General features: G+C 40.3%; 2 protein-coding genes across 4 annotated transcripts in view; one reads left to right on the plus strand and one right to left on the minus strand.

Annotated features, from left to right (window-relative positions):
• Positions 1–12,612, plus strand: part of VRK2 (VRK serine/threonine kinase 2) — a 46,340-nt gene extending 33,728 nt beyond the window's left edge. The window contains exons 10-15 of one of the 2 annotated variants that reach the window (XM_075088150.1): positions 2,219–2,277; positions 4,063–4,244; positions 8,299–8,472; positions 8,772–8,978; positions 9,704–9,795; positions 11,949–12,612. In XM_075088150.1, coding sequence (XP_074944251.1) covers positions 2,219–2,277; positions 4,063–4,244; positions 8,299–8,472; positions 8,772–8,978; positions 9,704–9,775 — 694 coding nt within the window. In that variant the 3' untranslated portion in view covers positions 9,776–9,795; positions 11,949–12,612. The remainder of the gene's footprint in view (positions 1–2,218; positions 2,278–4,062; positions 4,245–8,298; positions 8,473–8,771; positions 8,979–9,703; positions 9,796–11,948) is intronic. The other variant, XM_075088149.1, reaches the window with a different exon arrangement.
• The window catches only part of FANCL (FA complementation group L), a 33,926-nt gene continuing 31,509 nt past the window's right edge, over positions 11,620–14,036 (minus strand). For both annotated transcript variants that reach the window (XM_075088152.1, XM_075088151.1), the window contains 3 exons: positions 13,155–13,271; positions 12,753–12,824; positions 11,620–12,288 (listed from right to left, as the gene is read on the minus strand). In XM_075088152.1, coding sequence (XP_074944253.1) covers positions 12,253–12,288; positions 12,753–12,824; positions 13,155–13,271 — 225 coding nt within the window. In that variant the 3' untranslated portion in view covers positions 11,620–12,252. The remainder of the gene's footprint in view (positions 12,289–12,752; positions 12,825–13,154; positions 13,272–14,036) is intronic.

Consider the following 14,036-nt stretch of genomic DNA (forward strand, 5'->3'; position numbering starts at 1 on the left):
CCTTATCCCATGTGCTGAAGGTTGTTGTGTGTTTCCATTGAACTTCATGGGCGCTTTGTAGAGACTATAGTACAAAGACCTCTTGGAAGTTTTTCCACGTGTGCATTTGATTTGTTTTACTTCCTATATGATACTATTTTTCAGATATTTTTATGTAGGTTTGTAATGTTATATAAACCTACTGCCGTTACAAACAATTAAATACCAAAATACTAAAGAACTTGATTAAAATCTTTCCTTTTTCCCAGCATGACTCATTTAGAGCTTACTAAAGCAGAGTGTATTAGTGTTTTTCTTCTCTGCTTTCACAGTTGGGACCTGAGAGAGTTAATTGCATGTGGTACAGCATAGCCTGTAGAAGGCTACACAGAAGAGTAGTTACCCATAAATGTAACATCACAATAGGAGAAGGCAGCAAACTTTTAAGTAGGGCAAGTCACAACAGAGGTACACAATAGGGATAGCTGATCCACAGAAATCAATCTGCAAATTCAGTGTGGCATCGGCTCTCAACAGAGAAAGAGGTTAGCCTGCAGACTGTGGATAATACAGATTGCATCTGTAAATGTTGACATCGTACGTTACATTTAATATTTCTCCTTTAGAAGTTCTGATCATTACACAATGCCCTGCAAGGTAACACTTCTCCAATTCAATGTTAAATCGATTTAATCAATCAAGCTGCTTTGCTAATTTTTCCCTTGCGGTTAACCTTTAGATTGCTAGCATTTTCAGGATGCCAAGCAAACAGATGCTTAGAGGAAATGCATGGAAAATGATAGAGATTCCATTTATCAGGAATAACCTATTAGTCTATTGAATTATCTTCTTGGTATTAGGTGGCTTGCCCAGGTCATCCCCATGTATTTATCTTAATTTCCAGTGCCTATACTGTTTTTAAAGGCCAGAAATAGACACCTGGATATATGTGCGTATCCAGTTGCTTATAAGTTAACAAGTACATTAAGCAGCACAGGTGAATCCCTCTGAGCATGCCAGTCCTTTGCTACGGAGTCTGTGTGATGGTGAGGAAGGAGGAGCTGGGCCTGGAAGGTGGGCTGCAGGTGAAAGGCAGGTGCCTGAGCAGGACCTCAAACTCATTTACCAGTTGCCTCATCCTCTCATCCTGGCAATGAGGCAACTGTGGCAAAGCTTTGGGCGTTGGTAAGGGGATATTTAAGGGCTGCTGGTATGCTTAAGGTTAGATATGCTCGTGCCGTGGAGGAAAGACTCGGTTTGAATTAGAATTTAAGGTAGGTTACAGGAAAATGTTTTTGTTTAAATGTTTTATTCCCCCAAAATTGAAACCCCTGTTTCTGACACTAAACAGATTACTGAATTGAAGGTTATTAGCTGATGTACCCCAACTTTAGGCATTTGAGAACACATCCTGTTGCTTATTGGTGGACCTTTATGGTTCCTTTAAACAAAACAAAACAAACCCAAACCCCAGAAAAGGGGTCCTTTAACAGTATTAGCAGCTAGACCGGACTACCAGATTTCACTTACTTGGGGCAAGGGGGCTTGTGCAGCTGGAAGTTCCTACAGATGCTAGGAGATCATCATGCTTCACGCCTGCACAAAGATGATTGCTGGCATTACTTCATCCATTTTTAGGTTATGATCAATTTTGAGCTCCAGTGTCTTTCGCTATTTCTGTTTCTGGATAAATAGAAACTACATCTGTGGCCCTGCCCTTAAGTTTACGAAGTGCATGGGACCCAAGGTCGTTTAACGTCCCTCTCCCCTTTTGCCCCTGCCGTGCCTGCTTGTAATTGTGACAGCCATCACCCAGCTGCCTGCGAGCTACGTGGCAGAAAGAATCTGATGCTAAATGACTAGTAGGCAGACCAGAACTGCTTCTCAAATTCCAAAATACAAATATTAACTATTAACCTGAAATCCGAACAAGCCATTTCAGCTCAAAGGATTTTTCTTTTTCTTTCTAGAAACCTTAAAACATCTGCAAAGAAAAACTTAAAGCGCAGTCTTAGCTGTAAGCCTGGTCTTGCTGAAATCAGCAGTCTCCAAAGAGTTAAAAATATAGCTGGTAAGAGGAGATCTGGTAAGAGGTGTTTTAAAAGCAGTACTGTGAATCATTAGCTATCCCAGAGGTCCACTCCCTTTGGAATTGAGACTTGCTGTCTTCCTAAAACCCAAATGAAGAATCACCTGCTCCAAAACCACATTAAATTTTTGCACTCTTATGTCGTTTCAGACTTATGGATGAGCTCCCAGATTCAGTGATGGAATGGGATTCTTCTGGAAGCAGCTGTAGTAAGTGTGCTTGTAGTATGTACCACATAGCTCTTGAGTCTGTTAGAAAAATACTTAAATGTCTTAGTCTATTTGGGGGAAGCATTATAGGAGTAAAAGTAACACAAATTTGACAAAGCCTTCAATTTAAAATCTTAAATGTAATTGCTAAGTTCAGCACCTTAAGACAGATGCCTTCACCAGGCCTGACTCCATGCAGTATTAGTAGGCTCTGGTCTTAGAGCAAACAGCAGCACGCAACCAGAAGTCATCCTTGAAATCAAGCCTGCATGAGCCACTCTTATACTACCTGTCGATGGAAGAATTCAGCCTGCAAGATCTGTACTGAGCTGATAGCACAGTAGTTATGTACTACTCATTGTTAGATTATATCTCTCACTCATTAATTCCGGGTGCAATTTAATTGAACTTATATTTCTGACTTCAGTAGAACTGGATTGGGCCCTTTTTGTACAAAGTGATTATATTTTAAACATTTTTAGCTCAGAGGCTTGTTTACTGCAAGGGGAGAAGGTAAATTTCTGGGTGCTGTCAAATGCTGGTCACCCTGCAATAAATGATTCTTGATGCTTACTGCTGCAGGATACTTAGTGCTTTTATTGCAGGAACTCTTTTTTTTCTGCTTCTTTCCTGCATGGTCCTGTCCGCGAGGCCTAAGTAGATGAAATAGATGTTGAGGGCTAAATTTTCAACCCTGGTGTGTGGAAGTACAAAAATCTTGATGGGTCTCTTCTGTGATGTATGCCATAGAGTGACGTAAGGGGTCTTAGCCGTACGTCACCCAGGGTGTTAGGAAGCAGTGACCATCTTGAAAACAGAAGTAGCTGTTAGTATGGAAATAGGAAGCAACTGTCTACAAGAGGTTTATTGCTTAGTATGCAGAGTTTGAAAAAGCAAATGAATGGACAGTTTGCCTTGTTATATGTTTCCTCCTTCCCTGAAATACAAAAGTAACCTAGATGAAAACACCAAACTTCCTGCAAAGGTCAGTATCTATTTTTGATTTATTCACTTATCTTCATGACATTTCTTTATTTGAATTCTTGGAATGCACCATATATTACATAAAATATATTCATGGTGTGTATACGTTTTTAGTAAATCTTTACTTCTGCGATTTTACCAGATGCTAATATCTGTTGTAGTACTCCAGTTTTAGGATACACTTGGGTCTTCAACTGAAAGAAAAGTTTGATCGCCCCCATATGTTTTTCCTAATAGCATTACTTCTGTCCATTCAGTGGTTTCCCTGTTTCTAGAACCACTCAATAACGACAGCAAAATAATGCTGCTTTTAGACTGCTTTAGGATGTAATCTCAAAACCAATATTTGTCCAAGCATTAGAAGTAAAAAAAACAAAGAAAAAAAGTTGCTTTCTTCCAAAGTGTAGTATCTATGCAGATTAAAAGTGTTGTTGAGAGTAGTTAATATTTAAAGGAGTGTTATGATCTATTAAATACAAAATGCTTCTATTTTAAACAGACCTATCGATCGTCGATAAAGTATTTTGATTAATTTTTATACTTAGCTTTCGGTTATACGAATTAGGGCATATACATACCAAGACATAGCACCTAAGGGTTAGCTTGTTTATCCAGGTCTACCTTTTCCTTTTCTCGTCTCGAAAGGACAAGATATCGTCAGTTCTGTGTCTCGAGTGTGACTTAGCTGAAATTGTGGTATCTCGTTTGGCAATGTAGGACCAGCATCCATTTTGGTATTAAATTCTTTCTGAAATTCTAGGTCTACATCAAGTGACATTTACATTAAAATATGCTCCACAGGTGAAATATCCCAGTTTTTGTCACGCGTTTATAGCTTAGCTTATGATGAGAAGCCGAAGTATCAAGTGCTGAAGAAAATCCTGCTGGATGGACTAGAGTCAAGTGGAACTTGCTACGATGGCCCTCTGGAATTTTCCACCACAGCATTCATGCGAAATAATTGCGCCGCTAAAGCGTCAAAAGTAAGACAGACAGTTCTGGGATTATTTCTGACATCTCCTGCTTGATTATTGCCTTTTCTTTTGTAGAAGAGGAAATAGTTTAAGATCTCAAAATGAGACTGACACAGCAGTTCTTTTGCCTTAAATACAGTGTTTGTTAATTCCTGTTTCCCCTGGCTTTGCTAAAAAGTGGGATGTCAACCCTTAAGGAGGAAGAACTGTCATGAGTCCTTTTGACCTACAGCCTTTCACTTCAAAGCGGTAGGTCTGTGGAGAATGATTTACTTTCAGGATAATGGGGAAGTCAAGGACTTTGTTCACTAACATCTTGAAGACAAGCCCCAGCACCAGGTTTTTCCTTCGTTCCAGATTAAAAGCGAAGTTACCTTTATTAGTGAAAGCATTTAATTCATTTTCTCGCTTTCAAACTGTTCTTTGTCATTTGCCTTTGCACTCCTGCAGCCGCTAATGTGGAGGAGGTATTATTCTGGTATTTAACTGTGTTATTGGTAGGCAGTGCTGTGTGATGCGCTAATGCAGGGTTTTAAAACTGACAGCTATTGCGTTATATTTTCCTTCCACGCTTTTAAGTCTGAAACTATACAGTTAATAAAACCCTGTTTTTAATAAGTGGAGATTGAGGTAATTAGCAGTCTTACTGGACTCGCAGCAAAATGTCAGTCCCGTCATAGCTCTGCCTCGAAACTCCCCATATGCAAAAGCCCTGTTTCTGTCTCTGATGCCTGCGCAATAAGGCAGGGTCAGGGTACCATTCATTTTTAATATTTCTGGTGAACTTTGGACCATCACAAGTGTACTTGAGCCAAGAATGCAGGATGCAAACTAATGTGACTGATAGGCTGCTAGATGAATGGTGATTCAAGTATCAGTGCACAGATGGTTCTGATTTGCTGAGTTTTGTAGCTGCTGCAACTGAAGACATAAAATATCCTTCTAGTCATAAATTAGCTCTTTGGAAGCAAAACCTTGGCACCAGAGCTTTACAACCTTCAATTAGTAGGGAAAGAAGTATTTGAATGACTGTGGTATTGACATCTGTAGGCCTGCATAGTAATCATTCCTAATAGAAGAGAATATCTGTTTGAGGGGGTTTTGCATGGCTAATTAACCACCAGTGAGAATATGTAATTTTTTCATGATCTCCTGATTGTCACCTTTCTCTCATGATACAATTACATTTTATTGTAGCAAGTGCCTCGCAAACCAATTGTCAGCACTATTTACGTATTATGGAAGGCAGAACAAAAGTTCATGTTTAATAAAAAGGCGCTGGGTTTTGATCTTGGTAATTACAGATACTTATTTTAGCAATTTTTATTGACTTTTCTGGTTTTATAACTTTTTTTTTTCTTTGAACAAAACCAAAAGCTATATTTCAGTGACAGTGTTTCTCTTGCTATGATGGTGACCGCTTCATCCTCACTAATTTGAGAAGCACTTTTTTCTTAAGTTTGTACTGTTTTCTGAACTTCATTGAAATATCAGGTTGCTGTTAGCTGATCTCCAGCTGATCTGGTTGGATCTCAGGTTCACAAGAGTCTTTGGTTTCTTAGAGATCAGGTATTGAATAGTAAATCTATTTTCTTCTTATTGCCTGGCCTAAGACTTGACAGTATGCTGGCATACAAGATGATCCTGAACTTCCAGGCACTAAAAGCTGCTGTAGCACTTGCTATTTGCAAGTTCACAACCCCACTGCAAAATCCATGAATGAGGAGTGTCAGTTATCACCACTCATGCGCTGTAGGACTAAGCAGAACTGGCTGCAATGGCCAAGAACAAGATCAGAGAGGGTGTGTCTGCATGTTACTATGTCTTGGCACCTATCATCACTTTTTCAGAGAAACTTTTCATGTTGAGTGTCTTGCTTCTTGGAACATCAAGAACGCAAGCACTGCTCCATGATCCCCTGGTCCTTACTTCAGCCAGTTCTGCTGCTTACATGCACACGTTTCCTGTAACATTCACTACAAAACAGCTGCAGAAAGGAAATTTCTAGGGTTGTTCAAAGGACCTAAGGAGCACTTAAATACAAGTAGAGAGAGCAGATAACAGAACTTTCTCTGAATCTATTCTTGTTCTCAGAAAATCCAATTTTTCAATCTGTGGTTATTGGCTGTGGAGGATGTTCAAGGCCTGGTGCACTTTGGTGCTACAGTCCTGACAAAGTGTTCGATGACAGGCAGGCACTTCCCACTGCATCTCTTCACGGCGCCGTCTGTAGTTATCCTAGGTCTGACTCTTTTCATCTCGGCCCTCTGCATTCCCTTTCCACCTCTCCTTTTATTCCCCAAACACTTCTCCCATTAAAGAGGCAACCTCAGAATAGTGGGAGCCACTACAAACAAGCCACTGTCTCCTCACTTCTTGCTTATGAGCAGAATCTGACTCCAGATGACCTGTCTGATTCCACCTGTACTGGCTTGGTACACAGGGAAGAGGCAATCTTGGACTAATTCCCTTCTGAAGACCAGTAAACACTGTACGTGCCCGTAAGGGGATCCTGTAACACTGGCTCCTTGAAGATGATGTGAAGAGGAAATGCTACAGAACATGAATTTTAAGATGCAGCTCCCTGTGTAGTACATGAATCTAATCTTGAGGTGACATAAAAAGCAGAACAGTGGCTACATCCTACTTCTTTGTTTCAACTGCACACCAAACATAGGTGATAAAATGATAATTGCGTTAATTCTCAAATTTTTTTTGCCACAGTTTTTGGCACTGGGTAAATATTTTCAGCTTTTTCACCTACAGCGAAAGTGCTAGCATTAGGGCATTGTGAAGTGGGGTAAGGCCAGCTGCCTACTTGCTAGCTTTTGTAGATCTCATATTAAAAAATAATTACACCAATACCAACCTGTAACTTTTATTAGTGTGGAATATGCTAATTTTTAGGCATAAAAATAGATGTTTTCACAAGTGCTCTAGGTCCTGTTTTGGAAGTGACGGAGTCACTTAAGGCATGCATATGTTGTGAAGGTACCAGATTTAGCTGTGAACAAGATTAGCAGTTCTTGCATGACACGGTACGGTGCCACGATATGGAGAAAACAGCTTGGGCCCCCACATTCAGGTAACTGTAAGCGTGGCACCGAGCCTCACCTGCGTAACTCCATTTCTCAGGGCCATTTACAGCATTTGTCCTGGGGTAGGCTGTTGGAACTAGCTTGAGTCGTTATTCTGAGTGGATACACTTTTCTGTTTCTAGACATTAATAATTTTCTTGAACAGAACAATGGATTATCTACCAAAAAGGTGGTTTGGGTTAAACAATCTATTGAGCGCCTACTGGCACTTTCAACAGTATTTAGGTTGTGCAATTTCCATCTCCTGTACTTATTTAATTTGTGGTATAAAAAAGCAGCCCATTATTTCTTTTTTAGCTGCTACATTCAGATACAGCTGCTGCACAGAGGGCCACATGCAAACATGACAGTTACTGAGTTATTAGTGTGCCAAAAGTACCAAAAGCACGTGGCACACAGCCTGTGCTTGGGCTACGTTTGTCTTCCAAGTTACAAAAGCCAACAACAGACATCATTCGATACTTAGCACATAGAGCAGCACTGGAAAAAACTTGCACTAACTCATGCAACTCTTCACCGTGTATCCCTCACTTATATTTTAGAAGACTGTAAAAGAACATAAGACTTAACTCTTAAATAAGCTTACCCGAGCCAGAAGACTTAGTGATTATCTTACTTTGAAGAGTTTTGCATTTGACTCAATCCAGTGATACAAAATGCATTTGGCTCTGCTTGTTAATGAACAAAACAGGGCCTTACTGGCATCGGTCCCAAAAAAGGTTATAGCGAATGTTTCGAAATACACAGCTCAGGTTTATTTTATAGCATCTTTCCCAAATACAGCATAGCTCCAACTTTGTACTGTTTGAAGATGATGTTTGTTGATAATTAAAATGCAGCAAAACAATTCATTTCGAGAAAGATGAAAGCTTGCTCTCATTCTGGGTTCTTGCTACTGAGGACAGAACATTTTTCTCTTTGAAATACTTTTTTTTAACTATACAAAATTGTTCACTGTACAACAGGTTTGCTTACCAAAGCCTGTACCAAAACTAGTCCAGCACAAGCAAAAAAAGATGGAAGGTGAAGAACACACCTATCAAAACAAGGGCTGTGCTGGGGCAACAGGCAAACAACTCCCAGATGAAGAAAAACCAAGTAAATTAAACAGGATGCTTCACCAGGTGGAGCCTCAGCAGGTGAGGATCTGGGCACTACAGTAATGCGTGATATTCGCCCAGGGGTTTGGCTGCTCTGTGAGCTCAATGGCCACCTTTTGGGGTGGGCAAGGGAAAAAAAGTGCTTGAAAAAAGCCAGGAACTGTGTCATAAACTGCAGAAGTTGGCATATGCTTACTGGCTTGTACTATTCCAAATGTAAAACTCAAGAGTTTCTTGGCAGCCCAGGGACTAAGTGCAAACAGGGCACTATCCTTACCCGAACAAAAGTATCGGAGCAGTACCCGTGACAATTTTGACTGTTACTGAATTCTTTTCAGCATACAGAATTACTGCCTGTACATCAACAGGCTCACTTACCAAAGCCTTCACTGAAACCAGTGCAACAGAAGCAAAACAAGGTGAAAGAGGAAGAATGTAACTGCCTAAGCAGGCCCCAGCCTCGGGTGACACGCCGGCAGTTGCAGGCTGAAGAGAAGCCAGTTAAATTTTACACTGCGATTCAGGAGCCTGACCACCCACAAAAGGTGAGGGTTTTGGTGTTACCTTAGAACAGTCACAGCACGCTGCAAAAGAAGGATCAGCATTTCTAAAAATAAGAGTTTAAACCCCCCCCCCAACCACAAACAAAGCCTGGACTAAATGTACACAAACTAGATGCTTGCCACAAACGCCAGAAGTTTGTGTGTAGTTGCTTGGTCACACTATTAGCAAACCACCACTACGGTTTTTCTATAATTGGTGGTAAAGCGGTGCACTGAGTACTGCACCAGCGTGCAGGTAAGAGTGTTGGGAACTGACTGCCTGCCATCACAGACGCTGTTGTCTTCTTGGCAGAAACTTACTGCAGTGGTTTCCTTTTCCATGTAGTGGAAAACCTCATAGTACTCTTAATTAAAAGTTCTTAAATTCTGAGTTTTTTAATCTGAGGATTGTAGTAGTTAAATAACTCACCTCAAATATTAGCAGTAATTACCACATAAAAGGGGTGAATGAATGTGTTCAGTTTTACCCTTCAACTGTACCTGAAAAAATTGACGGAAAAAATTCATCAAGGTTTTAGTAAAAATAATGCAGAACAAAGTACATCTTAGTAATCGCCCTGTGCTCCTTTTCTACAAAGAGATTCTACCCTGTGTTTTTCTTTCGAATAGAAAAATAACTTGTTAAATGAGGACAATTTCTAATAAGCACAAAAATAAAACTTTAAAGATAGCTTTATTATTAATCCAAACTTCTTTGCTTCAAGCAGTCTGCTGATCACTGCCTGGAGACTCCAGTACAAGCTGGGAGAGCCAAGCAGAAAAAGCACAGCTGTACCTGAGAGCATCAGGCAGTAAAGTGGTGAGCAGAACGATTGCTGGAGATGATAGCAATTTTGGCTGATGGCAAGGTAGACAGGTCCTGAAAAGCCTCTGGAGTCCTGACACAACAGCGACTCAAAGTAACAAATACGATTTTGTACTACAAAGATATTTCAGTGCTACTTCCTAGTCCTCAAATGTAAAATTTAATAAGTATTAGCAAAAAAAGGTGGCAAATCTCTCCCCCAAATCTCCCTTCTGTATATTTTGTATAAAAGCTACTGCAGTCCTAAGAAAGCAGTAGATACAGAAAGAGCGCCGCATTAAGTTTCCAACATGACACAGGAAGAAAAGAAAAGAGCTGGTGTAACTTCCCCTGTTCACTCCAATGTCAGTCTTAACACTGGCGAGTTACTAAGGGGTTTGGGTCTCCCTCCTTTTTGTGGGAGGAAGGAAAAGTACATTTTTACCAGCGATGGGACTAATCGCTGGTCTAGTATTTAGAGATATTTGTGCTTTCATTTAGTCTTTCTAAAGGAAAAGTCACTGTTCTGTTATGATTAATAACACTGGCTAGTTCTGTGGTATTCACTGAGTATTACACATAATAGGGGAGAGTTAAAATGGACATCAGATAACATTTGAGATATTCAAATGAGAAACTGGGAAAGAAAAAAACGGCAGGATTGTCTGAGTTGCATTTTGCAGACTTCCTCTTAATTCCTTTCACATAATTTAGGTGACTGGCAAAGGAAAGCAATATGGGAAATTTTAGAGTACTGAGACTATGAAAATTCAGGTGATTTCTTCAGGCACAAAGCGGGGAAGAGAAATGCTGGTTGACACAGGAACTCAAGTGGCGAGAGGCCGTCAAGCGTCCTCCAGAGAGCAATGCCAAACACTTGGGTTAGGCAAGTAGTTAACTGCAGGCACCTCGCCCTAACTTAGACACTTTGGTGGGATGGCTGCCCTCTTGCCATTAACAGACGATGCAGTTCTGGATACAGACCGTGGAGGGGATGTTCTCTTTCTCCCTGCTTTATCTTTTGGGGAAGTACGTTCAGAGGAACATCATGTAGTTGGGACAATGAACGGACATGGGGGTCTGCTGGAAAGCATTTCCAGTTCAGGTATAAATCAACCCGGGGAGTGCTTCTATGCTGGATGGGGAAATGGCCAACTGAGAGAAGCAGGACAAGAAGGGTAGGGCGCTTGTGAGGAACAGGACAGCTGACAGGCTGGGAGAGAGAGAATGATGACACAACATCTAGAAAATAATATGGACAGAAGAAAAAGCAGAGAAGAAAAAAAGCATACGAGCTGCCTTTATGGTGGACATAATAGTATCCTTCTATTAATGGGGGCCCATATTCCACTAAAAGAAACAGACATGTCTGTCACTAATTCCGAAGAGGAATAAAACAGGAAGACAGGAGATTCCTGCTAGAGAAATACAAATTAGGTTATGCATTTTCACCAAGAAAACTAGATTGCTAGGGTTGAAATTAAGTGGGCCGTATTGCTAAGATATAACACATTGTGAAGGGGATCATGGAAAGGAAACTAAAGGTGGAAATTCTTCTAAGGGACAGCAGAAAATACAGTCAAGTCACAGATAACGTGAGAAACAGAATGGTGGTTTCTGGGAATTCCTTTCAGAGATGGAGATCAAAAAGATAAGCCAAGGATGGCGTTGCTTCTGGAGACCTAAAAAGGCCCAAACACTCCGCTGTCCAGCTAGACCAGAACCCACGCTACTGCCATAGTTACGCCAGCTATGATAAATGAGGGGAACTTTAGCTTCACTAGGAAATGCAAAAACTTACACAAATTAAAATGGCAAATCAAACTTCAGGCTAACGTCTAGGGCTTCCAGGCTAAAACTTTATTGGCAAGAATAACGTAAAGACTTAATCTGTTAACATTTATTGGAACCACGTTGAAGATATGGAAGAATTTCAGCCGTTGATTTCAGTAATAGAGTATGTCCTTTAGAAGGTGTTTAATCATACCTAATGTTATATACTTAATATCCAGTATAACTACATCCACACATTCCAGAGTTAAGACTTTCTAGGAATTGTATTGCTTTCTGTAGGATAACTTGAATACCTAGATGGCATCTTTGTTTGTCCCATTCACATCTCACTTCTTCAATATTACATTTACTGTAACTTTTTTTTTCCCCTGCAGAAAGAGACTGCCAGACACTTGCCACCATTCAACCCACAAGTGATATTCTCAGAATCCAAAAAGAAACTTGATCACCTCTTACCTACAGATCATCCAGCACCAGTGCAAGAGCCCGGTTCTGACAGCACTAGGCCGTCTATATCTATTACGTTTATGTTTGCATTCACTGACGAGACCTACCACTACAGTATAGCTATACTTGTTCTTCTCCTACTAATACTACTTTCCTTGTATCTTCTTTGATGTCACTGTTCCGGTGTCTTCAGTGTAAGTGCAGTCCTGTTCCTGTCATGCAGTTTTTTCCTCAAAGTTTCTTCGTTGAAGATTTCAGTGTCAGGGGCTTGGAAAAGATATATTTTTTTTTTTTTAATAATTGCATCAATACGTATCTTTTAAGGGCAAGTTCACTTAAACTGTCCCAGTCTGCACTCGATAGTTACACATAACACTAAACTATTTGAACAAGGCTGGGCTGTGTTACAAGTGCTGGGATTTGGGTTTGTATTTTTTTTTAAACTGGACCTTTGCTTACAGCATCATTTATTCTGACACTGGTATGTTGATAACTGGTGCGTAGCCATCCTTATACTGTGTTTCAGAAAACCTTCACGTTTTGGAAATTTTTTATTTGGAAACTGATGGATTAAATGCATGGCAATTTAAAGCTTTACTCTCCTTATTCCATTGGGTAAAGGGAAGGCAGTAGCCACAAATTCTATTTTACAGCTGACTGGAGTTTTTGACTCTACCTACGCTACCCCACGCTCTTTAGTGCACTCACTCATTTTCATTAGATTTCCTTACCTTGTTACAATACGGACATTCACCAAAGATGACATTAAAACTCTGTCTGCTAGAAGGAAGACCTTGCAGCCACTGCAACACAAATAAGTGGATTCAAATTCACATTTGTTTCATAGCAAATTTAAGAAGGATCTGTTACCAGGGCTTTTTCGCCAACAGGGTTCACTTGATCAACACCTGGCATGGTGAGTGTCAGGTCAGGGTTGGTGTAACCACAAAGTGAGGCAGGTTCCCTCCCACAGGGAGCTTATTTTTGGATTGTGGGTTAGAAGACAAGGGGAAATGCAGTGACCATTGTAGCGTTCCTTAAAGGATTTTGCCTCCTCTGAAATTTAAGCGGGCAAGGCTTATTTTCTAGAATCTCTGAGTTCATGAGCAAGTTTGCCCCATTAATGACTTTACCTCATACAGGCAGGCCTGGTGAAAAGGTTGTCCGCAGCGGGGATCATCGCACACTTGGTCTGGAGTAGCGCCAGCAAGGCGATAGGCATAGCAGATCCCACAGTCCTTAGCAAAGTCCTTAAACCACAACATGCGTTAGCTTATGGTACAACTGGTGAGGAAGAAACTAGGCTGGGAACTCAGAAACCACGTTCATCCACTTGTTTTTGCTTTTGCAGGTTTGTAACTTAAAATTACTGAATATTTTTGCCTTCAGTATATATGTTTACGCTGTTATGGTATAAAGAGTGAGATTAGTTGCCAGCTGGATGACTTTGCTGTGTTATATTTTATCTTCTCTCTGAATTACATCTAGCTTGACAAGCACTTTCATCCTCTTGGGCCCCACTGTTTTGGTTTTTTTTTTTTTAAACACAATGATTTGTCATTACATTTGGACATTAGACACAAGACCTTGCAGTCACATATTAATTTAAAAATTTCACAAGTGAAAGCAAAGCTAGTAATCCAGCGTTAGAGCATTGTCAGAAATTAATTCCAAGTTTGTTTGAAATGCACGAGTATTTGGATGGCCTCTGGTCCCCTCTAAGCAGCTCTACCTAATTAGAACTTAAGTCATCAGCATCCATAACAGAATATTTGGATTTTCCACATCTCATTAGCTACTCTGGAACTTCCTCTTTCCCTTTTAATAGCGAAGCCTGTTATTAATCGCCTTACTGCTGTGAAGGCCACAGGAAAGTGCGCACCTCTAATCAAAGGTTAACAAGCTCTGACAATTGTTGCTTGAAGTTCAGAAGTCCTTATGACAATATATTAATCCAATTACCTCTCTTCCAAGTCTCTTATTTTTGCTGGCGGTTATAAAGTGACCATTTAAAT

Source organism: Phalacrocorax aristotelis, chromosome 3, assembly GCF_949628215.1.
Source record: "Phalacrocorax aristotelis chromosome 3, bGulAri2.1, whole genome shotgun sequence".
Taxonomy (NCBI): domain Eukaryota; kingdom Metazoa; phylum Chordata; class Aves; order Suliformes; family Phalacrocoracidae; genus Phalacrocorax; species Phalacrocorax aristotelis.